Source organism: Ptychodera flava, chromosome 22, assembly GCF_041260155.1.
Source record: "Ptychodera flava strain L36383 chromosome 22, AS_Pfla_20210202, whole genome shotgun sequence".
In the NCBI taxonomy this organism is placed as follows: Eukaryota; Metazoa; Hemichordata; class Enteropneusta; family Ptychoderidae; genus Ptychodera; species Ptychodera flava.
Genome location: NC_091949.1, coordinates 29144810 through 29172512, shown reverse-complemented (window position 1 = coordinate 29172512; position 27703 = coordinate 29144810). Strand labels below are relative to the sequence as shown.

Sequence of the window (27703 nt, the reverse complement as noted above, 5' to 3'; positions counted from 1 at the left end):
GCCATATTTATAAAGATAAAAATCTATAATTTTTGTTGAGCTGGACATACAGCTTTAATATTATTTTTTATATATGCTCATATGTATTATCATATACCCATGACCGTATCCGTATCTCCTCTGACGCTTCCTGACGTGGAACGTAAAATATCAGTCTGATACGGCACGTTATACGTCATCAATTGTTGTTTATTTCCGATTTTGATGTTAACATCATCTTGCATTTAACGATCAAATCCATCTTTTTCACTTCAATCAAAATTTACCGATATAAAACGAAACATATTACTAGTACATATGAATTTAACGTTCCTTTATTTCAGATCTACAGAGAGTTACAGGACAGGTTGTTGTAGAAAATTAAAAGTTGATGTTTACAATCTGTTGTATTTCGCGCTACTTCGTCGTTCGTGTTCACGTCAGCCATGTTTCAGCAAGAGTTATTAAAGTGAATTCAAACTTACAATATTGTCCGTGTAATAATTATCCACCAGAACACCGGGACGGTGACCAGAATAAGTAAATTGGCTCCATTCCTTTTCTGAACTGCAGTAAATTGCGCTGAAATAATCCTGTTTAGACTGTATACACCCGACCGACACGATGCTATCAACGACTTGATCAGCTGTTGTAAACAAACATGTATCAATGCGCTCAGACCAGCGGCAGAATATAAAAACATAGTCCCTTCAAAAGACTGACAAAAACTAATAAAGTTTCTTTATTTTTAATTACCTTTTACATAAATATACGGTCATGGGCATATGATAAATCGGTTATCCCACGATATCAGCGCTTGGTTGGGGACGTATTGCCACTCGTGAGGGTGCGCGCCGCATCACACTCGTCTTCGACTCGTGTGATGTGGCTCGCACCCTCACTCGTGGCAATACGTCCCAACCAAGCGCTGATATCGTGGGATAACCTCATAGTACTTACTAAAAATACCGTCAATGACGCTGTACCTTCTCTAATGTGTGGCCAGGTCAGGTAATTGGTTGTTGGCATGGAGTTGTTGGTAAATAGTTGATGATGTAGGGGCATGAGGTGGGATATGGACCCAAAGAACCCAAAAGATGATTAAATACATCAATCAAAAAAATTCTAAGCTACAGTATAAATTGCCTAAAGATAGTTCAATGTGGAAAAAAGTTAAACAATTCAGAAATAAGAATTCAAAGTCCAAAATAGTAATGACGCACTTCCTTACTGACCTGAGTGCATGTGAAATACACAACCTGGCATCTGTAAATTAAATGTATACCAAGTGATCATTTCCAGTCACTTTTAACTTTGCCCTCTTTATCTTCAGACAGCGACGAACTAAAAAAAATTATAAATTAAATGTATACCAAGTGATCATTTCCAGTCACTTTTAACTGTTTTTAATGGATTTTCAAAAGAGTCCTGTGGAAATGATGAAAAACGCTTATCTGGTCTTGTGTTTGTATAACCTCATGGCTGATAATTGTCATAGTATTGAAAAAAAATTGAAAGTGAAGAAATTACTGTTTTTAATAGGCATATTTTCCTTGAAATACATGACCGTGTAAAGAATATATGCTAAAAGTGTTTAAGAGTAAATTTCTTTTCAAAAAATAATTTAATTTGTGACCAAAGGATTTTTATTCTTTGAGTTTACAAATTCAAACATTGCAATTTGTTCAATCATCTTGTGCAGTGCAAAATTTATAAAATGACTGAAAAACAAAAAAATTGGCAGAATTACAGTCTTTTGTGATGTAAAATTATGGGTTGACATCACGATAACTGTTAATCTGTTTGAAGTACTAATATACTATAATATTAAAAAAGAAAAATTCATGCAGAAACGGTAAAATATATTGTCAGCAATGTAGTGTTAATTTTGACTTTACATCAAAATATGCCTTTGCTGGATAACAAATTCATAGGGCGAAATATCAGCCATGTTCAGCAAAATCCACACAACAGCATTGATCCTTTTCTAATTTGATTTGATTTGCTTATGTTATCCTTGTATGACAGTCAGTACAATATGGAACTTGAACACAACACAGTGAATAAGTATGCTGTAAATGAAATGGTGTGGCTGCATCCACATGCAGCAATAGGTGTGCCTTGTCTCTCACCCCTCATTTCCAACCTGTCCCATCCCTGAAAAAATAGTTTGGTCTTATATTTATAATGTTAATAATTTCTGTATTTGTTAAAATGTGCGCATCTCAAAAACTTTTGATCATAAACATTTCCATTGTTTTTTATAGCTGACCAATCAGTTAACCTGTTTATTTTGAATATTTGCGCATTTTTCCTCAGTATTTGACATTTTCTGAATACCTTTTTATTCAGTTTGTCATTTTCTAAAAGTTTAAATGCTCCATTGTGTGGTCAAGCTTTCCACAAGCATCAAATGTGGTACTTCATATAGGAGGGTCTGCCTCTAGAGGGCGGGCATCATGAACACTCCTGTGTTTGTTGGTTAATTCCTCCACGTAAACTTCTGATTGTACTGTAAACATTGAACATGGCCGACGTCCGATTTTCCTGTCTAAACTTTCACTCATTTTCGTTCATATGACTCTGAAACTCCAGGAAACGATTGGGAAGAAAGGGTTATCTTGAAATATTGAGGTACTCGCCGATATTTTGCAAAATTAAATGAGAAAAAATGCAAGGAAAATGCCGACAGGCTTACACAATGACAGTTTTCAGACTCGGAGGCATATGATCATCTCTGCAGATTATGCAACAGGCCCAGATCACGTGAGGCCATGAGGGATATCCACGCAACTCAGTACCAAACACTAGCGCTCACAGAGTGAGCAAACACAAAGTGAGTACCCCTAACGTCAGCTCAGTAGTCTGTAATAGATTGTAGTCAACTAAGAAACCTTGGAGAAAGGCTTAACACTGTGGCTATGCCGCTAAGTCCCTTTTGATTTTTGTCATAGCTCAAAATCGTTCTCCCACACCTCAACCTGAGCCATGAACACCCCCATCAGTTTATGATATGACCCATCACAATGGCATGACGTCAACGGATCTTGACAGACGGAAGTCTTGACAGACGGAAGTTCTTGACAGCAGCATATTGGTTTTCAACTCTAATACCTTCTCTGTCTATAAATAGACACGAGAAGGTAAAAATAATATCATTCTGTGTGAATGCTGTTATCATTGAAAAAGCTAGAGCTCCAAAATTGGGAATGTCAAATGTTGCGCTTTACTGTGGAAAGACTCACATATATTTGTAAAATCATGTACATATATGGCATTTACTTGTGCTTGAAAATTATATGTCATTGTCTGACAAGTGTCCTGGTTTGAGTGATATTAGCAAGTTGAACAGTCCACTTGACTGACTGAGTCCACTTGACCCAGTTCATGGCAGGCTGTCTCTCTTCCTGTGGTATTTTGACAGAATCAATACATTCAGATTTACACATTTCTGGAAAACACTGGTGAGCAATTTCAATTTCAGCATACTTCCTCTAATCAGAAGGTCATGTATACTGTACAATTGTTCACATTCAGTGATTTAGAATATAAAGGAGATGACTGAGAGAAAAGCCATCTGAAATAGTGTGAAAATCTTCCTCAATGAGACCACTTCAGACGAGTTCTTGTTTTCAGTTGCTGAAAGCTACAGTGATAGTAGCTGTAACTTTTGACAATTTTTCAGTGTTTTTGTTTTTGTATTTATTTCAGTTCCTCGTTTAATAAATTCTAAGTTATTGTTCCTCAAGCTTGAAATGGTTTATGCTTTATAAAACTCCAGAGCTACTGCTTGATTTTTATTGATGCTGCAGTGTGCATCGAACAATTGCCAAGATTTTTTTTTTTCCGAGTCGCAATGGTCCATAATTTTTTTTCCATCAGCCACTTAAAGCCAGATTTTTTTTTTCGAGCAACTCCACCTGGCATCTTTTTTTTTCCCCAAATCTTCCAAGCCCCCCCAGGATATCAAATGGTCCACCCCTAATGAAAGTGTTTTCAATTCAAGATGTCATTTTTAAATGGCAGGACTCATGAAACTACGATCAAATTCAGCCTGACTGCACGACATTATACACTGGGCTAAAAATCACCAGCCTGGTCCGTGCCTAGTATTTTCATAAACTAATCTTGGCCCTGATCTACATCATCAATTGAAGAATTACAATGTACAGAATAACATATAATAATTTAAGAGAAACATGACTTACTTGCAGCACTTTGTAGCACATTTGTCTAAGATGAATAGAAACTCCAAAAATGTAACCAATATTGCAGTGATGCTGTCATAGAGTAATTTAAAAGAAAAATATGTTACAGTTAATACATTTACTCTCAAATACTTCAAATTGCATGGTATATTGTTGCCATTCTTTAATTTATCAGTCCTACAGGAATCTGATAGACACTTGAATGACTTGGAACAAACAAACCATAATTCCATGTCAATTTCCTATTGAAGATTTCAATATCATTGAATTCTCTAAAATCAACATATATATGAGAAGAAAAGGATGTGCAATACAATTGTATGTAGTAGTTTGTAGAATGAATCTGCAAACAATTGTCTATTGTTTTTATCTGCTATATCACACTTCACAGCATTGTTTAAATTTGAAAGACATGTAAATTGGAAATGATGATGATCTCATGCAGTGTTATCTCCAGGTTTCTCTGAAAAGAGGGGAATGTCCCGCTCTCCTTGAAAATTTGGGGGAGGGGGATTTGGTTCTGATTGAGGGGGAACCATAACTAATTATGCAAATTAAGATTAATCAATATTTTGACTCATTAAAGCCCGGCTCGAAATGGACCGGGATCAGGATTAGTGCCAAGTTTGGGTGGGCGTTTTGGGGCATGGCTCTGCATAATGAGTCTGTTGGCAACGGTTGCGATCGTTCGCATTATCTGCGTAATCTGTTTGCTCTCAAATCACACTCAGGCTTGGGTACGTACAGCCTTCGTTTCCCGGTTCGTTTGTGGAGGGACCGTGGTTTCAGTTATGCCATGGCAATACTCGAAAGAAAAAAGAAAGAAAGAAAAACTAGGAAGGAAAAGGAACACGTCAGGAAAATGGTAGGAAATAGATAAACGGCGACGTCATGACCGATCGCAAAAGATAAAGGAAATTCACGGAAGGGTCGAGACTTCCTTGAATCTCGTGTATCATGATATCAGTAATAGCGATCGCGGTTAGTTGCTCGGTTGCTTGGCGGCGGAGTGATATCGAGTTATGTTTATTTTCGGAGCAATAATTGCAAGTTTTGCTCGAAACGTTTGTTAACCTTCGACTGGAATCAATGACAGACTGGGTTCCTCTCCGTCTTTCTTTCTACCTCCATGTTTATTAAAAGGAATTACATGTAAAGTCCAGCTTTTGCCGAAATATTATAACGATGTAGCGCGGAATCAATGAGCTGTCCTCAGACACGCGTATCCTAAAGTGTTTACAAGATTGGTTGATGGCGCTTACTTGCTCATCTTGAACTGAAAGATTGAATGTTTGAACTGTTCAAATATCTTACAATTTTTGTTAAATTCTCATCACAGAAGTCCAAATGTAACTGGGATAATCGGTATGTCAAAACCTTACTAGTACCAGCCCTCCAAACACGACATGTCATTTCCACGTGTAAAAACACGTGTACATACGGCCGTTTTCGGGGCCAGCATATATATCCAAAATAACTGTTCAGTACCGTCACGTTCGGCCGTAGATTTGGAAGGGAAAAGTTGTTAAAAACGTGGATCTCTTCGACTGACAATAATTAAATTGATCATGGAGGCTACCGCCATGTTTTGATGGTTATTTTCGATGCCATTCTCAGTGCAAACTACGGACTCTGCTTACGCGCTTTTCGCTAGAAAACATCGTACTACGGGTAAGCTTACTGACTAGTCCTCTTGCTAAGTCACGTCTGAAAATGGTTCACTTTCGTGATGTCATTGCACCATAAACGCTAGCAAAAAGTTTATGGCAACACAAAGTTTCCATCCTTCGCCCGCTGATATAACTCTAAGTTTACATATAGTTTGTTTACATCGTAATTGTTCTCCTATGCACAGCAAATGTTTGACCAGTTTACACCTCTGCGCGTCACCGAATGATTGACAATTGTTTGAATCACGGAACGACTGTCTCCTGAGGGCCATTCCCTTTGTTCAGAAAGCGATTTTTCCCCTAATCGTCGTAGTTTTAAAAAACTTTGTGAAACTTTGCAAATACCTATATGGCCTAGGTGTTTATGAAACAGTCTATGTTCATGATATGCCAATAATATATGTTTGAGAATCGTTTAGGCCGATTCTCACGGAGCGGTCTACCTAGCTATTGCCAGTTGTCACTCAAGTGCCATTATGAATTTTCAATAAGTTAGGGGCCTTTTATACCCCGCACACCGGTTTAAGGTTAAAGTGTGGGCCAAGTATTAAATTAAAAAGTCTCCAGTCTCTTCTTGTCTATGTAGGAAATGTTTATACCATTATACACCAATATATCAGAAGTTTACACTGGTCAGTCACACTTTATTCATACAAGTTCAGACAGTTTTGTAATCTGGAGGCAAAGTCTGTGATGTTACAGCATAAATACTAATCATAATATAGAATGCCACTCCTACAACTGTGTGTGATGAACATATCAAGATGTCATTCTTTGGGGTTATATTGTTGGTGTTTGGGATTATTTTAGGGGGATTTAGATTAGATACTGGAGTGTGTCCTGGAGAAAACACTGCTTATGTATGTGATGGCATGAAATGTCAACTTACATAAGATACAGACCAATTTCCAAATGAAGACCACCATGTATAACTTCAACTCCAATACCCCATAGACCTGAAATGTTCACAAAGCCAACTGTTCAACAAAACACATACATGCTATTGATGATAAAAATTATGATCTTTCCTCTAAGAAATTACATTTCACATCTTAAAGGTTGCCAGCAGCTTGAAATACAATCTATCCTTAAAGGGACAAAGTCGGCCATTTTTCATGAATTTTGTTTGATGGAAGATACTACTTATATTGTTTGACATGTTGAAAGATACTGAATGAATGGGTGACCATGCATATATTCAACCCCGATTTTAGACACGATACATGAAACCATCGCCAAAATGAATTAATGGTAATGACCATTAATTCATTTTCACCATGGTTTCATTTGTCTAAACCGGGCTCAAATATAGTCACCCATTTATTCAGTATGTCAAACAATTATAAGTAGTATCTTGCATCAAACAAAATTCAAGAAAAATAGCCGACTTTGTCCCTTGAATGTCTTGCACATCAAAGTAAACATACCTTTATATACATCCATTTTTCCTTAAAATGTAGATCATACATGTACCATTCACTGTACTATGCATTTTGAAACATTCATAAATTAGTTGTCGGCACTTACTGATTTGCACATGAGTTTGCAGTTTTTCTGTCTTGAAACAGATACTTATCTGCAATATTGCTGCAGTCTTGCCTTACAACTCTTTCTGTAGTATTGTATTTGGGAGGATAGTGGCATCTCTAACACTACTAAGTGAGTTGTAGGCTACAAATGGCAACCAAAAAATTGTCAAAAATGTTCAACTTTGCTGAAGACTTCGTCTGCTATGCTCTGTTTTCCTTCCTTTTAATTTTAATCACAGTTCTGCATACACAATACTACAGTAAAATGCAATATTTGTACTCACTCAGTTGTCAAATTTGACAGAGATAGCATAGCTATCAATGACTTGTTGTATCTGTATCCTTGTCCATGACTATAAACTTACTTGTGTTCTTTTGGGGAGTGGGACTAAAAGCTACTCGTACAATAGTGCTGATCATGATTTAGGTATGTTTATTTCAGCAATAAACCACATCCAGTGATGGTTACAATGGTATACCACATCCAGTGATGGTATACCACATCCAGCGATGGTATACCACGAGATTTTGACCATTTCAAACATATATGCACAAGCTGTTTCAAGCTTGCATAATTATGAAATGAACTGGTCAAAACCGAGTCAATGAACAGAGTAATTCTGTTGAGCATTAGGTATTAGTGCAGTTTTTGTTCATGAAAGTGTCACCTTTTACAAATAATACTTTAAAACATGAATGACTTTATGAGTCAAATTTGTATCTTTTGTTTAATACGTGTACGTAAAGGCCAGGGACTTGATACCCGGGATCAAGTTAATACCGTTCACCTTTGACATTCACGGGCGGGATCGAATGTTTATGTCTTTGTAAATTACGGTCACGATTAGTGTGCACAGGAGGTTGTAAACAGGCCAAAGTGTTGACATGCAAAAAACAGATTAACCCTTTTCCTGCCAAGTCGGTGAAAATCCGCTTGAAATTCGGTGTAGCTAGAAGCTGAGCAGCCACGGCCGTTATCCTCTTAAGGCGGTGGAAATCGGCCCTTTTTGGTACCCCCTTTCCTGCCTAGTCGACGGAACTACGTGTAGCAAACCCTTGCTCACGCTAGGGGTCGTTCGAGGACAGGTTTTGGGCGAGGAACGGCGTTTGCTCTCGAAATGGGTTCACAGGGAGTCCAAGGACAGGGAAAGGTGCAGAAACCTGTCCGCCAGTCCCCACACCCGGGGGGGCTGGTTTTTTTTTACCGCTTTTTAGCGGACTTGGCAGGATAGCATGGTGACGTTTTCTGGCGGAGTTGGACGTACTTGGCTGCCTGGCACTATACAGATTGCTGCCGAACTTGACCAACTCGGCAATGCTAATCTAGAAGGCTACCTCTTGCAAACGACTTGGCAGATATGCCGATGCTGCGAGACGAAAGTCACTTATTCAGTTGTGCATGACTGAAAATGAGAACGTATTTTTGACGGGACAGCTCAACTTGTTCCTCCCATGGAACGGATATGAACGACTCGGAAATACCATTACAAACTGGTGTCCGACGTACTAAGCTGGGCTTCAGCTCTGCAAGTTCAAGCCAGGCAACGTCCTTCACTGCCTTGGCCGTGCCATTCAATGGACGTAGCTTTGGATTTTTTATTTATTCCACCGTCCGAAGTACTGGCTCTGGTTTGCAGGCAAACGTATCCTCTTGCCGATGCATTGGTAACTACGTACGCTGTTTGCGTACAGAGAATTCAAAAGGGCACATGAGGTCAATATGCTACATGTACGGGGATACCGTCTGCATTTAGCAGGGACTGCTTTTGTTATGCAAACCAGCTAGCAGTACAATATGGCTGCCAGCATGTGGACACGTCGATGGCTAGAACAATGGAAGCATATTGCGTTGCACCCGTGCATCGCAAAAGTGAACTGAAGACTTGGGGTAGTGACTGGTTATCACTGGTTAGCTGCAGCCCAAGCCATGTCGGTACAAACCCGTACCTGACTGAGGACCACTCGATTAAGTCAGTAATGAACGGTAACACTCGTAAGCCAACTCCCAACTGAGCTGGCAAAACTACGTAAAGCTGTGCTTCAATGGCTCAGCCATGTCGTTAATACAACGGCAAAAACGTAGTTTTTGTGCTACACTGCCAAGTCGTTGGAGGTACGTATTCAATTGACCCTACCCTGGGGAAACAGGACAGGTTTGACGGTGCTGCTGCACCCCTAGCACGACCCTCAGGGTCTCTGACTAACAGACGAGTGAGGTGATGTTTGTGCCTAGCGGAGGTACGTAATACTGAAGGAGTTTATTTCCGAAAAAATAAACATGAAACGGCAATAAAATGACGCACTCCCAGGGGCAAACAAAGCCGGTGACCTCAATTTTTTTCTGCAGCAACCCTTGAGCTCCTTCCCCTGTCTACGGGCATGTAGAAATTATCGAAGTCTAACACGTATAAGTACGGCTAAAACTACCCTGAAAATGGGCGATTTCTGCCAAAATGCCTGGCAGGATAACATGCAGGAGAGCCAATCTTTTGCAGGCACATATTATGGGGCGGTTTTCTACTGACTTGGGAGAATAACGGACAAGGGCGCTCGGCAGGAAAAGGGTTAAACGTAACTGAATATAGCGACGAGACCAGTACACTGAGCATACTGAGAAACGTTTCATGAAGTGGCCCGCGATGCTGGTAGCAATAACAGGTGTACGGTACTTCAACAGTAATGACAAAAAGGTATGTACAGCATGATGCCGCTGCAACTGATGGCTTTATTAGGTTCCGAATTAGGCCTACCTGGGGCCTGGGCGCGGGCTGCAACTGTACAATCGCTGCAGCTAAACGATAGCGTAGACGTCGTGCCATTGCCGAGATACTCTGCTATATCCGATCATTTTGTCTACAGAACTACTAAAAGCCCTCTCACTAAAAAAATAATTACGGCTTGAAATCGTTGAATTAATCCGAAATTAACACCGTGGTGCATTAATCTATAAAAGATTATATACAGAAATAATAAAATGTAACATCACAGATCATAAGAAACGTGGTGTCAAAAAACATATTTCTTTGAACAGAAGACTATGGCGACTATTTTCTGTAAGTATAAATATAACTTTAGCAAACTTGCGAATCACGCATCTGAAGAGTATCTTCAACACTTTTGGTTTTGTTCTACTCTTGTTATAAGCTAAGTAAAATTTCGGGAAAGTATCTGTACATTTTTGATATCTGTGCAGCGCAGATGTGTAAACCGACACAGCATCCATCCACACTATAGACCATGATCGTCACGAGTGCATTAACCACTTCTCTCTCTCTCTCTCTCTCTCTCTCTCTCTCTCTCTCAAGTCTAGCCATTTGATGTTTTATTTTGCCGACATTTATTTAACGCTTCACGATCGTTACGAAGTGTTTAGGTTGCAGGCGTGGGCATATCGACCACGGAAACGATAGATCAAGCTTAAATCGATCTATTAGCAGACTCCCAAGCTACAGAGCGCCTGTGCTTGCGGGTCTGCACTGCGGTCGCTCCATTTAATTACAATGCTGCCGTATCTAACATGTTGACATCACAAACGTTTACCGCTTCACACCTGTATCGCGTCCTTTTTTGAGTGACAGCTTGCAGACCTTTGTTATGGCCGCTTGCCACGCTAGTTGAAGACAAAGAGAAATACCTTCATCGATCAAAATCAGCCTTATTTATGCTCAAATCATAAAATTTTATGGATACATTCAATCACTAGACATTCATAGTTAGGTATAGGTGCATGGACGCCTAAGTTTCTTCGCCTGTGACCATTTTGGCATGGTTTTTACGGAGCGATCGAGCGTGACGCCACCCAAGCCACGCTTTGCATGAACTAACTCCAACGGGGGCAGCTAGCTATTTATACCCGGCCCTGGCCTTTAAACAGTTGCTTGAGGTTAGCAGCATGGCTGAAAGCCCCTGTAGCCTTGTCAGCCCTTTTATCCAGGTTACGGGGCCTTCCCCTGAGCCTTCCACAATTGACTGTGGCATGAAACACGACTGTCACCATTCTTATGACTTAGCACATTTTGTTTAAAGGGATACAGTCGTAGGAACTGTGCCTGTGTGAGTTTCTTGTTTACAAAAAATGTATTTCGTATCAGCTCATTATCACTGCATCATTTAAATTACACGATGTAGATTATGATAGACATGTTTTAACTTTCATCAATCACCATCATACCTTGGATACAGTGTTTACATTGGTCGCATGGGTCCCATACAACCCTTTGAGCTCAGTACCGACGATTTTATCCCTTTAATAATATAACATGGAGGTACCAGAGGCCTTCTGGTACCTCCATGAATATAATAGCTAATAAAATAACAAAATAACTTTGTGAATGGATATGAAAGTGCAAATATGTAGACCAAAGTCATGAACCTTTGCACCACGGTTAAGGGACTGGTCAGTTTCTTCAGCCTGGGGGGGGCAGTGAATTCATGGGGGGTCACCCTGTTTTTGACTTTGGTGATGGGGGGGGTCACCATGTTTTTGAAATGCCCAATAGGGGGGGGTCAGTGTGTTTTTGAATTTTGACACAGGCTCATCATTGGCTAAAATGCTAGTGTCAGCCACAAATTTCATCATTCAGTTGTATTTTTTGGCGCGCCCTTCGGGCGCATAACTTTAATTACCAGTCATATTTTTCAGCACGCCCAACTTTAACATATCAAGCATACATACATCAGAGATATCAGTATGTTCAATATTTTTAGCGTGCTCTTCAAGCTCATTACTTAATATATCAGACATTTTTCAGCATGCCCTTAAGGTGCATGACTTTAATATACAAGGCATATATATCAGAGATATCAGGATGTTTCATATTTTTCGGCGTGCCTTTCAGGCGCCATACTTTAATAAATCAGAGATATCTTGATGTTTGCTAATGAAAATGATATATGCATATGAAATATGCATATGCATATGAAAAGGATGACAAATTCCTGATACTTTTCTGTTCTCTCTATGAGAATTCAGTATGAGAAAGCAACATGCACAAATATTTCACAATATATATTTGATACAGTGACTTATTTTAGAGATAGAAAAATGACAAGATATCTTTCGTTCTCATTGATGCAATTATTTTCTGTTGTGTCACAGGTTTTCTGTAGAAAGATGCTTTTTTATGAACAAAATAACAGTTAAAAAAGGCAGTTTTTGTCATTATTAGCTGTGCTTTTATGGTTTCAATGTTACAAGAAAAGGTCCTCTCAGACACTACACATCAGATTTGGCAAAAAAAGCTCTCTATGGCTCCTCGGAAGATTTAATTGGATGGTTGGCAAGTCTTAACACCCATCAAAGTTTTTGATTCACTGCTTTTTCCTCTTTGATATTAATGATTGACATCCATTTCTGTACAACTGTTCAGGACATCTGGTTAAGCATAGAAAGTGTGAAATACATTCACAGTTCATTCAAAATACAGCTCATTCAAAATGTACTGTATTCAAACTTTAAGATTGACACTTTGAAATTCCTATATTACAACTGACATGTCAACAATTTCATTAAAACAGAATGACTATTTAAAATATAAATATATGTAAAATGTAAAATATAATTTTATATATATATATATATATATATATATATATATATATATATATATATATATATATATATATATATATACACAAAATGTATACAATGTGCCCTCCCATATGTCCACCTTTTCTTTACCTATGTCGACGCCGGGGGGGGGGGGGGGGGGTCACCCTGTTTTCGAAATTTGGAATAGGGGGGGTCACCCTGTTTTCGAAATTTGGAATAGGGGGGTCAGCAACTTTTTGACGTCGGCAAAAAATAATCCACCCCCCCCCCAGGCCGAAGAAACTGACCAGTCCCTAACATTGGTTCATCATTCAAAGAGAATCTACTATCTAGGCTGCACTGGTGAACAAGAATATCTCACCACAACAACTATAAAATTTGCGACGTGTCTGCACACACTATCGCTACTCCCATGTTCCATGATGTTGTGCATATAATAACAGTTCGCGAGCAAGCGCACGCCGACTCTGCATCGTTTGATATCATCGCCGGGCATTGTTACATCTATAAGTATGAATGGTCAAAATGAGTACAAAGATGGTTCCATGCCATTATCACGCGTATATATACAGTACTCCCGACATTGTAATGGCAAAACATACCATACGGGTCGAACGGGCTCACTACAGACTGTAACACAGTGCACTGAGGTCATACATCCGGACAGTACATGAAACACAACGTATAACTCCACACATACCTACGGCTGTAGCAATTCCCCATATCCTGGTCACGAATGTAAAATGACTCCACACGAAACGACAACACCCACACCTCTCTCTGGTCTCTGCCATCGCACGAAATTTGATCGCACGGATAATTGAGTAACCCGCACAGTCACGCAGCAAAATGTATTCGTGGTACCATGGTGCCACTGTCTGCCAAGAGAGCGGTATCACAACTGGTTGTTGGACAAAGTCAAATTAGCTTTGGATTGGTTTCGGATTCGAGTTTGACAAATATGCAACCACCGCATTTCCACGAAACTTTGGATTTCAAGTTCTAAAACATTGTAACCATTCATCGAGGACAGCGCGACATTGCAATTTTAAGCGATATATATATATATATATATATATATATATATATATATATATATATATATATATATATATATATATATATATATATATATATATATATAATAATATATATATATATAATATATATATAGAAACTGTAGGAATTCAGGTGATCCCCAGTGGAGCGTGAAATGGGGTGAAGATAGAAGAAACTTGGGTTGAAACACACTACCACACCTGGTTGTTAGGTTCCAAACGTATTTATTATACCTCAAACACAACGTTTCGCTCTAAATTTAGAGCTTCTTCAGGTGTTTTCTCGAGGTTGTGAGTACGGTCAAAACTGTCTGGACCTACGCCGAGAGCTGGAAATTGGCGCCGAATTTCCAGCTCTCGGCGTAGGTCCAGACAGTTTTGACCGTACTCACAACCTCGAGAAAACACCTGAAGAAGCTCTAAATTTAGAGCGAAACGTTGTGTTTGAGGTATAATAAATACGTTTGGAACCTAACAACCAGGTGTGGTAGTGTGTCAACCCAAGTTTCTTATATATATATATATATATATATATATATATATATATATATATATATATATATATATATATATATATATATATATATATATATATATATATATATATATATATATATATATATATATATATATCCCTGACAAAATAAAAAGAAGGACATCGGAGAGTACATAAACGGAGGACTGAACATGCCAGACATTTTTATTTCACAAGAGTCCGCATATGCATCATGGATACGTAGGTTATTTTCTAGTGACGTTGACGATGCCAAATGGAAAGCTACACCCTTTATAACATTGGACCTTAATTGGGCCAGATCTCTTGATCTTCTCAACACGACTGGAACTAATTTGGGATAACTGGATCTTCATATATTTAAAATTTCTCAAATATTTAGGTGCTGTTGCAATGTTACAAATTACTCATAAAAACAAGTGTATAACTTAAAAGGAAAAAGCAGATGAGCTTACATTTGCAGATTAAATCGACATTATTTCACCATCCAATAATCCCAAATTAGTTCCAATCGTGTTTTATTAATTTTATAAAAATAGCGATGTATTTCCACATATCCAATATTGCAAATTAGAATTTTACAGGATGGCACGAGACTGGAGGGGGATATGCAATCCTTCCAAATCCTAGCCACATAGATATTAGAAATCGACAGAATTAGAGAAAATTACAGAAATGCAAGGGATTTTAAACTTGATATAAAGAAGCTCCTTGTCTCGGTGCTGACAATGTCACTTCGATTATGCTTGTTCTGCATGGTACTCTGGACTTACAAAACGATCTAAATCACGGCTACAAGTGGCTCAAAATAAAGTTATCAGATTTCTGTTGAATGTCCCGCCTAGAGCTCACATTGGGCTGGGCGAATTCCGTCAAGTAGGTATGTTGCCTGTTGAACAGAGAGTAAACCAACTTAAACTTAATCATATGCATAATATCTTCAATGACCATGCTCCCGATTACATGAGAAATCAAGTACAAAGATACATAAGCTGTTACAATACAAGAAATAGTGTTGCATCTTTCAAGATTCCAAGGGTAAAAGGTTGTGGCATTAATTCCTTTAATTATACAGGTTCCGTAATTTGGAATAGTTTACCTTTGTCACTAAGACAATGTGAGTCAATCAGTGTGTTCAAAAAAAGAGTAAAAGACCACTTAATGTCAAGAATGTTTCTCTGATTTTAATGAATGATATATATCTATCTACACTTTATAAAACATAACTGTCATGACATTTTCCCAAAGTATTCCGATACATCAAGCAGAACAATTGCCGTCTTGTCAAATCAAATCCGTCATTTGTATTTTTTAACATCGAGGACCACAATGGAAATAAGCATCAATTGCTTTCTTGTGTTATCCTCGGCAGTAATGTGAAATGTACATTTTATATGTTTTATTTTAATTGCCAAATAAATTCAATCAATCAATCAATCAATCAAATCAAATTAATTGGGGGAAACGAAAATATTGTGTGCAATGGTCATATCCTATACTTTCAGAATGGATCGACTAAGGCATCGTCTTTGTCAATGATATCCTATACAGAGATACAGGTATCATCTATGTAAATTATATTTTACGGGAATTGAAAGATACAAGAAATCGGATTTCTGTAATGATTATCTATAAAAGGCAATACCTTCTAGCTGCAACAGAACACTTGCAAGAACACTTATTGATTTCATTCAGCGTTCTCATTATTTCCATGAACCCTCCAAAAAACTATGTAATTTCCTTAATTTTCACGAGGAAAAAATTGTATTACACAGAACCTTACAAAATTAATCTTCAAAATTCTATTACTCACCTTTTTATCAAAACGATTTTTACAGTTATAGAGAAACATCTTGAATCAATATATTAAACTTTAAAGTCCTTGCAAATGGAATATGGAACTGACGAACGACAGAACGCTTGCAGAGTATCATTTTCCGAATGGCTTAATTCTTCTAATGTGGAAAATTGAAAAATTGTAATTTGACTGATTCATACGAACACAGATTTCTAAATTGCAAAAGGCTGGGACTCTTTTGCAAACAGGTCAATTCTTTGCTGACAATTTTTGATTTACAAATATCGATCTGTAGATTTCCATATCATTGTATTAGGTTATAAGCCACCTCATGAATCTTTGTTGATTAGATTTGTCAATTTGATTATCACGCTTCCAGAGTATTGTATTTTTTCTTCAGGGGTACATTTTAGAAAGACAATGACTGCAGACAAAAATCGATGCTATAATTCAACGTATTTCAAAACTACTTGCACTTTATTCATAGGACTCAAAAATTTAGTAATTATCGAAGGTGCTTTGTCTTTTGGAAAAGAATACTTATGTAATTTTAGTAAACAATAGATGTACAATACCAGTGACTCTGTATATGTATGATTCTATTTTTCTTCTGGAACAATTTATAATATATGTAAAAATGCAATGTGCAATCTTCATATAGGAATAAATACATAAATATTATTTAAAACAAGAGGAACCTACCCTGCTACCTCCCATTTCACCAGGCCGTAAACGTTTTCAAAGAGGATGTTGAGCAACTAAAATGCTGTCTGCCTGTCTACTCTCTTGGTGATTGGAAAAAGAAAGTATTTGCTTGCTCACCCAAAAGGAAATCGCTCGTAAACACAGCTTATATTTATTGACAATTTGTAGGTGATTTCTTATTATAGGAAAAAAAACAGTAATTTCATCTTTTAACAGATTTGATCTTTATCTTTCATCTTTATCTTTATTGGAGAAAAATTTGGACTTATTTTTGTAGCACACTTTTATTGCCACAAATGTGATTTAGATTCTATATTTACAAGCAAGCAATAAAATATTATTATTATTATTATTATTATTTAACAGCTAGCTACGACCTTCGTCAGTAATTTTGGTTTTATCTGTGACAAAGTTGAACCTGTTCCTCCCGATTCTCTTTGAACGGGTCCAAAATGACCATATTGATAACCATTGTTTTGAAAACGTTATCATGAAGGATATTTGTCTGTTTGTAAGCTTAATACAAAAAAAACACAACTTGATCGATGTAAGTTTGAAAAGGAAAACATTATGTACAACATCATGCAAGCCTGAGAAATTATTTTAAACAAGAAGTCATGAAAGAACCAAGGGTTAGGGACTGAATGGTCCAGAAAGCCATTGAATGTGCACAAATCAAAGTTTAGTAAAAACTATATGGTTGTTGTCAAAGTCATTTGGTATGTCCGTCTAACTGGCATGCTGAAGTGCGCCCTCTATCAGTTTCTTAGTACAAAATTTCTCACCATAACTGAACTTAAAAATGAATGACTGGAATGCGCTTTCCAAAAGAGTTGAAAACAATTACCATTTCAGAAGTCTGTGTGTGTGTGTGTGTGTGTGTGTGTGTGTGTGTGTGTGTGTATATGTATATATATATATATATATATATATATATATATATATATATATATATATGATATGTAATATATATATATATATATATATATATATATATATATATATATATATATATATATATATATCTTATTAAAATCACCATAGTATCACTTAACTAATGAACTACAAAGATCTATAAGAATACTTTATGAAATTGATTCAACAGTGTGCAAAGTTATAATAATTCTTTACAGCTAAAACAATGACAATAAGTGGTTGTCTGAGTTTGGAGATAGAGTCAACCAGGACTGCCGAGTACAAAATGTTGGGTGTACACAGTAGGGTGAGTGGACGACTGATGACACAACCATATTGCTTCAAATGTAACCGGCCTGGTTTTACACTGTTGAATAATAACATTTTATCTGTGCATATTTTCTGTATGAAATACCATTCCTTTTCATTTCTTGATTTATTTTCAATGAATTCTAAAGATTTGTGAAACGATTGAGAGAATGAGTCTTGACCATCCAATCATAAGATTCCATAGTATGTCATGTTAGATACCAAATATTTAGAACTGCTGTGAAAGAAAAGAGCTGTAAATTGGATCACAGCAAAGCAGGCTCCTGGTTGGAAAACTAAGCCATTTTTCTGCTCCTTGCCTTGGGTTTACAGACTTGTCAATAAAAGGTGTTGAAGAAAGAGCATAACTGTTGTTTATATAATAAAGATGGAGACTGGAATTATACTCCTTTCTGCATGGAATCATGGGAAATTGGCTCTGACACCAAGCTCAGTGGTCAATTACTTCATAACATAGTATTGACATCCGAAATTCCCTTGAAAGATACATCAGAAAAATACAAAAAGACAGGGACACAAAATAATGTGATCACATTTGACTTTTATATACGATTAATATGAAATAGACTTACAAGTACTGGAATAAAAATTAAAATAAAGGACGCAGTATAAAGTACCAGAGCTGTACCATAATATGTAATTGTCACAGTAAAATTGTTCACTGACCATTACGCAACTATACTGATCATAATTCGGATTTTGCATTTTCACATGGGGCAGCATTGTATTATATGCAGACTTTGTTTTCAATGTTTTTGTTCAGAGTTGACTCCTATCACTTCATTTGTTTTGACAGTTTATCATATGGTATGCTCTGAAACTATTATCACATGGCATGCTTTGAAAGTATTATTACATGACATGCTTTGAAACTATTATCACATTGCATGCTTTGAAAGTATTATTACATGGCATGTTCCTGAAGTATTATTACATGGCATGCTCTGAAAGTATTATTACAAGACATGCTCTGAAAGTATTATTACATGGCATGCTCTGAAAGTATTATTACATGACATGCTCTGAAACTATCAGACATTATGCAGTATGCATCATGCAGTAGATGTGTCAGATCTGTTACAACATGACATTCATCTGCTACAATGAATGATAGCAATTTACAGCAGCTGATCCTGACAATGTGTTGCTGAGAAAGACAATAACATATCAAAGGAATACTGGTGTGAGGAAAAATATTTGAAATCAAATCAGAAGATGAAAGCCATATCACTGTCAGCACAGCCTGATAGTTACAATGCACACTGTAACAATAGCCTGATATTTAGAATGCACTGTAACAATAGCCCCAGTTAGAATGCTAACTGTAATAATAGCCTGATAGTTACAATGCACACTATAACAATAGCCTGATAGTTGCAATGCACACTGTAACAATAGCATGATAGTTACAATGCACATTATAACAATAGCCTGATAGTTACAATGCACATTGTAACAATAGCCTGATAGTTCGATTGCACTGTAACAATAGCCCCAGTTAGAATACTAACTGTAATAATAGCCTGATAGTTACAATGCACACTATGACAATAGCCTGATAGTTACAATGCACACTATGACAATAGCCTGATAGTTACAATGCACACTATGACAATAGCCTGATAGTTACAATGCACACTATAACGACAGCCTGATAGTTACAATGCACACTGTAACAATAGCCTGATAGTTACAATGCACACTATAACAACAGCCTGATAGTTACAATGCACACTATAACAACAGCCTGATAGTTACAATGCACACTATAACAATAGCCTGATAGTTACAATGCACACTATAACAATAGCCTGATAGTTACAATGCACACTATGACAATAGCCTGATAGTTACAATGCACACTATGACAATAGCCTGATAGTTACAATGCACACTATGACAATAGCCTGATAGTTACAATGCACACTATAACAATAGCCTGATAGTTACAATGCACACTATGACAATAGCCTGATAGTTACAATGCACACCATAACAATAGCCTGATAGTTACAATGCACACTATGACAATAGCCTGATAGTTACAATGCACACTATAACAATAGCCAGATAGTTACAATGCACACTATAACAATAGCCTGATAGTTACAATGCACACTATAACAATAGCCTGATAGTTACAATGCACACTATAACAATAGCCTGATAGTTACAATGCACACTATAACAATAGCCTGATAGTTACAATGCACACTATAACAATAGCCTGATAGTTACAATGCACACTGTAACAACAGAGGAAAAAGAGTTATACAACAATTAAAGACAATGCCTTAACACTGTTCCATTTCAGTTTTATGAATTCAAAAAAATTTAATATCTGAGAATGATTTCTGTTTGCTCTGCTTGACAGAAACACTGATTGGATAGACGCTCTTCAATGGTCAAGTGACGATTATGCATTAAGCATAGGGTAGTAAAACTATATTAGTAGCATGTATTGTTACACAATTGTCTGGTTTGTTGCCATGTACTCTTTAAGATGAAATACACTTTGCTGTTAAGTTCAAAATCTCCAAGATAAAATTTTGATCGATTAGGAGGTTTGTCTGTCATTATCAGTGCAATGATAAACCAATCAGTGTAACCCTTGACCTACAGCAGTCTCCCACTGTGATTGGATGAACAGATTGATCACATCACCCCTATATAATAAGATCGGTAATTTACTATACTGGTTTAACATTGCCAAGATGCACATGTTCAACAAAACCACTGGTGTTCATAAGTTTTTATCATAAAATGCTCCTCTAATGAACTACTTCTGAGTTCATAACTTGAGACAGTATGAAATCTTGTTAAATATTACTTAAATTTCTCACATAGCTTGAATTCTGGGTGGATCAAGCCATAAACGCAATGTGTCTACCCAGAATGCAATACATTTTTCCCATCAAAGTACAAGATGATGGGCCATAAATAACTCACAAACTTTGGGGGTACTGAATACACTAATCAAACTAAATGCTATCTTGATTCAAGAAAAAGTGGTCTGTAATCTGTATGGATTTCTCCCACTTGTTACACCAGGCAATGCATGTGACTGTCACATGATAATACAGTGGCATCATGTGACTAGCATGTGATAAAAGATGGATGCAAATTAATGATATAGTCAAGTACAAATATGCAAATGATGTAAAGATGGAAGTGCATGAAAAGGAAGTGAAATTGCAAGACAATGGCTGTGTTTGAGGTAGGTAACTGGCAAGGCAGTGGTATATCTGTTTTGATGAAAACCACAATGATTTATGATACCATGGAGTGCATGCTATTTGGACGAACTTTTCAAGTGATATTGTTGCAGAACAGGAATAAAAATAAACAACTTTGGATGGTAAATACATAACATACATCAATCTTTGAAAGATCAATGCTTTCATATTAGCAGAACTTTGTGTCAATTTACAACATATGACAATAAGGATGCGTGAACAGGAACTGGAGTGACAGACTGAATTGATTGGGTGCTTTGCAACATAATATCCTATCAAGGGATTGGGTTCAGTGTTAAACCTTTTACCTTAAGAAAACAGATGGGAGTGACATAAAAGTCTTCAGACCCATACCCAACTGTAACGTGGTATTTGGTACTTTGCTAAACTGTATGCATTGGTTATTGCTGTATGTTGTGCAGTCAGTGAAGATCTATTCTTGTTAACTCTGACAGACTTCCCAGCAGTTGAACACTCACTCTTGCACAGTCTACAGCATTATACTTTACACAGCTCATCAAAGGATAGCATTGAACAGACAGTCAGCATTCTGCAGATCTGAACCCCCCAGTTTTGGGTTTTAGTATATTGGATAATGTAGGAAGTTTCCAGAAAAGTAAACTGGTGAATGAATGTGAAAAGACGGAACTAAACTAGCTACAGGAAAGTAGTGAAGGCAAAATAAATACAAATATAATAAAGACAGGGGTGAAATGATTGTCTCTGATGATTTCATGGCTTGTCTGGGAACCAATAGGAAAATCCATACATAACATTACAGACCAAAGCATTGAATCCACAATGATGAAAGAATTCTACGTACAAAATATACACATAATTTTTGACGTATCTCTCTCGCTTTTCAAAATTACTTTATACATCCTATATACAAATATTCAATTTTGCTATAATTGACCAAAGTGTGGATTTAAAAAAATTCTTTTTGACATAAGACTTATCAATAAAAGTACCACTAATAATTTACATTCAGCAAGGAATGGACTTTGTGTTCGGCTGTTTTCTAGTCTTGTAATTGCTGGAAACAGATTTGGTCTGGGACCAAAATTTGAACGTGGATGATGGCTCTCATAATCGTGATCAAATACAGTATAATACAGTGTTCATACTTGTTACTAAATAGGAGATACTTTCAGCAATGGATCCAAAGTTCACAGTTTGGAATCTTGTACAGCACATTGTGTGAACACTTTTGTGAAACTTCACACAGGCAAAATCAAAGCATTAACTTATATGTATGACAAATATCATGAAAGCCTGTCCTTCCTCTGTACTGACATTAGTTTGCAAACTTCAAAATATACACGGATGGTTTGTTGTGTGAAGACTCCCAAAAATGGGCGACATCAAATGTCAAAAAGACAACATCTTTACATCTAGACCTTTAGTTTTGCAACTGAGAATACACATTTGATTGATGTGACCTTTGACCTTATAAACTCAGTTGAGTTTATGTTACTATGAAATGCAAGACACAGTCCACTGACATTGACGCAATCATGACATGAGTTAGTTAATTCCATATCAGACATTTCAGCTGAATCTTCTACTAGACACATTTGTTGAAAGTTTCTCTCATTCTGTAACCACATTGAGAACCTGTGTTGCCATGGTTACTTCCATTATCAGACTAGATTACTGTTGCCATGGTTACTTCCACTGTAAGACTATTTGCCATGGTTACTGTGTTGCCATGGTTATTTCCACTGTCCATCTATTGTTCACCATGGTTACCTCCGTTACTATGACTATACTACTTCTATGAATACTTTAACATCCTGAGAAATTGGGAGGAGTGTGTCTTGCTAGAGAACAATGTCATCTCTTGTCATCTGATCATCTGTATCGCTAGTAATTGGCGTAGGATTTGCTTTTCTTCTTTGCGCAGCTACATTTTCTGTACTTTCAAAGAGTTCTCCATGATTACATTAAATGTGTGTGAATGACATCAAAATTAAATATAAAGTAGTCACTCAGAGTGGATATCTCAAATGTTTGTCCACCAAATATTCTCAGTGTTCACACAGAATGTAGACGTCACAAAATCCTAGTCACATCAACCAGCCGATGATCTGATACTCCAAACATAGTGGAGTTACTGTCCTCATCTAGCCATGTCTCTATACAAGCATATAATTGATGCATTGGACAGCTTCCCTGAAAGAATCGCCGTATAGATATTGGACAACCACAAGCTGTGAGCAACCTTGTCATTGTTAATAGCCAATGAGTGGCTGATTAAGGTCTATGAGACAAAGGAACTGCCGATTCCAACCCGGACTCCATGAATTCCTGCTTTGAAGGTATTGGTATTCCCTGTGATGAGAGTAAAATGGAAATGAATTAATACAGATACACAGTACAGGTAATGGGACTAGCATACAGTAACAATACAGTTTCTTATCAACTATAGAGTTTTCAATCTACTGCTATCTGAGAGTATCGAAACGTTTTCAACTGGTTACATGGAAATATTTCTAATTTGACCCTGACACAAAAAATTTTGTAACAGATATTTTCACTTGTTCAGGCACTGTCAATATTTCCACATCAAAGCACATGAACTGACTGAATATAATTGGGTGTTAAACTAGCTGGTATACAATATCTCGTTTCTTGTATTGAGTCAAATAATATGACTTTTAGCTAAATTACCTGTATTCTGCCTCATTTGTTGATTTTAAGGGTTTCTGTATCTGAAGCTTTATGGCTGATACATGTAAGTGACTCACAGAACACTTGAATAAAGAGTCCATGGATTTGGTTGTTCCTACAGCACAGCTTTCATCATTTCTCTACTCTTCTTAAACACACAAACATGCACACATACAAAACACACACATTCATGCAATATTTTCTCTCCTTAATAAGTACTATCTGACAATCATTTTCTGAAAATATTAATGCGCTTCACAACAAATATTTTACTCAATAAATCAATTATCATTTTATATCATGTAATCTACAATCCTAAACAAGTTCTCTGTGATTGATACAAGTCACATAAACATCAAAAAGTCCCAGAGTACAACTCAAATCCTACATCCAGGGATTCCTGAGTACAGCACATGCTATATTCAGGGATACATGAGTGAAGCTCACATGCTATATTCTTAGATCACTGAGTAAAGCTCACATCTTACATCCAGGGATCCCTAAATACAGCTCAAATGCTACATTCAGGGATCCCAGAGTACAGCTCACATGCTGTATTCTTAGATCACTGAGTACAGCTCACATGCTACATCCAGGGATCCCAGAGTACAGCTCACATGCTGTATTCTTAGATCACTGAGTACAGCTCACATGCTACATTCCGGGATCCCTGAGTCAAGTTCACAAGCTGTATTCTTATGTCACTGAGTACAGCTCATATCTTACATCCAGGGATCCCAGAGTACAGCTCACATGCTACATTCAGGGATCCCCGAGTCAAGCTCACAAGCTGTATTCTTAGGTCACTGAGTACAGCTCACATCTTACATCCAGGGATCCAAGAGTACAGCTCACATGCTACATTCAAGGATCCCGGTACAGATCACATGCTACATTCAGGGATCCCAGTACAGTACAGATCACATGCTACATTCAGGGATCCCAGTACAGTACAGATCACATGCTACATTCAGGGATCCCAGAGTACAGCTCACATGCTGTATTCTTAGATCCCTGAGTACAGCTCACATGCTACATTCAGGGATCCCAGTACAGATCACATGCTACATTCAGGGATCCCAGAGTACAGATCACATGCTGTATTCTTAGATCCCTGAGTACAGCTCACATGCTACATTCAGGGATCCCAGTACAGATCACATGCTACATTCAGGGATCCCAGAGTACAGCTCACATGCTACATTCAGGGATCCCAGTACAGATCACATGCTACATTCAGGGATCCCAGAGTACAGCTCACATGCTGTATTCTTAGATCACTGAGTACAGCTCACATGCTGTATTCTTAGATCACTGAGTACAGCTCACATGCTACATTCAGGGATCCCAGTACAGATCACATGCTACATTCAGGGATCTTGAGTACAGCATACATGCTACATTCAGGGATCCAAGTACAGCTCACATGCTACATTCAGGGATCCCTGAATTCGCTCACATGCTACATTCAGGGACTACAGGTATAACTAAAATGCATGAAATACAGTCAATAAATTCACAAACACTATGTTACGAATTTTGTAGGAAAGGACAATCTCCCTAAAGCTGAATAAGTGTAAATTATTAATTGACACACACCTAAATAATGAAATAAATATCGATAAAACTTTTATTCTAATTTATTTAGTGACAAGACAATTGTTATTGTGCAAAATGAACACAGGACTTTCTCTTCTCATTATTCTGACTATCTGTATTGGTTGTCTCCTCACCTGCAGTGGGATTTGATGATCTAAACACACTGGTATTGTATTGTACTGGTATTGATTGTGGTGTAGATGATCTCCTATTATTGATACCAAACGGCGTCTCTGACTGTAAATAGAGAACATGATGTCACTTTGACTTTGGTTGTAAGCAAACAAACAAACAAACAAACAAACGAAAATACACAAATAGGAAACTCTGTACTTGCTGGCTACAAGTTCAATTTGATTTAACACGCCATCTGTTAAATGTCCATCCAACATTTATTGAGTATTTGAATTTGGAACTTTTCGTAATTTTGAAGTTTTTATGGACATATAAGACATTCAACAATATGAAACCTGGTAAAATATGGATAAACTTACCCTGAAAGTGTGTGTAGTGTTAGGTCTTGATTCTGGATTGACAATTTTGTTGAATGGTTTTCTGTTGGTGTCATCAGCTACTGCACTAGAAACCCTATTGTGTGAGTACCTACTGTTAAAACCACGCTGAAAACAATATCCAGAAATCAGCAATTAGATTCAGTTCCAATAACGATTAACACAGATTATACATATCAGAGATTTCAAAATTAACTCCAACTGTACTTATTTCAACTTACTTGAAATAACTTTCATAAATCGTTGGCATTTAAATCTGTGACTTTGAATGCAGGACTTACCAATGGTTTTAGATTGTACGTTCCCATCTGTGGGTTTTCATGTACAGTTTCTATTGGTGGTAGGACACTACTTCTTGACCATTGGTAGCCTCCTCCAGGTGACAGACTTGTCATCGGATGAGGTGGCGATGATGACCCAGTTTTCCTGCAAGAATTCAAAAAAAGCTTTAAACGTTAGAGGTAAATTCAAGAAGACAATCCACAAGCACAATTATTTCAGAGTTCATCGAGTTGGAGATTACAATGACCCTGGTCTGATTTGGTCTGTTATGAGTATTCCTTGTCTCATTCTAACAAAAAGAACTGTATACAAAGAAACTTCATAGGAGTAATCACTAGGTTGCCAGTGAAGCCTGCTAGTGAAGGCCATTAGTGAAGGCTGCCAATAAATGCTACCAGTGAAGACCCCAGTGCAGGCTGCCTGTGAAGGCAGCCAATGAAGGCTACCTGTGAAGGCCACACTGCCAGTGCAGGTTCCCAGTGCAGGCTGTCTGTGAAGGCAGCCAATGAAGGCTACTAGTGAAGGCCACACTACCTGTGAATGCTGCCAGTGAAAACCGCCAATGCAGGCTACTAGTGAAGGCAACACTGCCAGTGAAGGTTGCCTGTGAAGGCTACCAGTGAAGGCCACACTGCCAGTGGAGGTTCCCAGTGCAGGCTATCTGTGAAGGCAGCCATGAAGGCTACTAGTGAAGACCACACTGCCTGTGAATGCTGCCAGTGAAGGCCGCCAATGCAGGCTACTAGTGAAGGCCACACTGCCAGTGAAGGTTGCCTGTGAAGGCTACCAGTGAAGGCCACACTGCCAGTGCAGGTTCCCAGTGCAGGCTATCTGTGAAGGCAGCCAATGAAGGCTACTAGTGAAGACCACACTGCCTGTGAATGCTACCAGTGAAGGCCGCCAATGCAGGCTACTAGTGAAGGCCACACTGCCAGTGAAGGTTGCCTGTGAAGGCTACCAGTGAAGGCCACACTGCCAGTGCAGGTTCCCAGTGCAGGCTGTCTGTGAAGGCAGCAAATGAAGGCTACTAGTGAAGACCACACTGCCTGTGAATGCTGCCTGAGAAGGCAGCCAATGAAGGCAACCAGTGAAGGCCGCACTGCCAGTGAAGTTTGCCAGTGGAGGCTGCCAATAAATGCTGCCA

At 37.7% G+C, this 27703-nt stretch overlaps 2 protein-coding genes across 3 annotated transcripts in view; both read right to left on the bottom strand.

Annotated features, from left to right (window-relative positions):
- The window catches only part of LOC139123150 (transmembrane protein 72-like), a 28077-nt gene extending 14221 nt beyond the window's left edge, over positions 1–13856 (bottom strand). Inside the window, exons 1-3 of the mRNA XM_070689203.1 lie at positions 13638–13856; positions 6747–6813; positions 4188–4259 (exon numbers count right to left, since the gene is read on the bottom strand). Of these exons, the coding sequence (XP_070545304.1) occupies positions 4188–4259; positions 6747–6813; positions 13638–13731 (233 nt within the window). The 5' untranslated portion in view covers positions 13732–13856. The remainder of the gene's footprint in view (positions 1–4187; positions 4260–6746; positions 6814–13637) is intronic.
- A 6148-nt stretch (positions 13857–20004) lies between these two features.
- Positions 20005–27703, bottom strand: part of LOC139123138 (protein FAM149A-like) — a 65448-nt gene continuing 57749 nt past the window's right edge. For both annotated transcript variants that reach the window (XM_070689156.1, XM_070689155.1), the window contains exons 10-13: positions 26559–26703; positions 26260–26385; positions 25900–26002; positions 20005–23827 (exon numbers count right to left, since the gene is read on the bottom strand). In XM_070689156.1, coding sequence (XP_070545257.1) covers positions 23757–23827; positions 25900–26002; positions 26260–26385; positions 26559–26703 — 445 coding nt within the window. In that variant the 3' untranslated portion in view covers positions 20005–23756. The remainder of the gene's footprint in view (positions 23828–25899; positions 26003–26259; positions 26386–26558; positions 26704–27703) is intronic.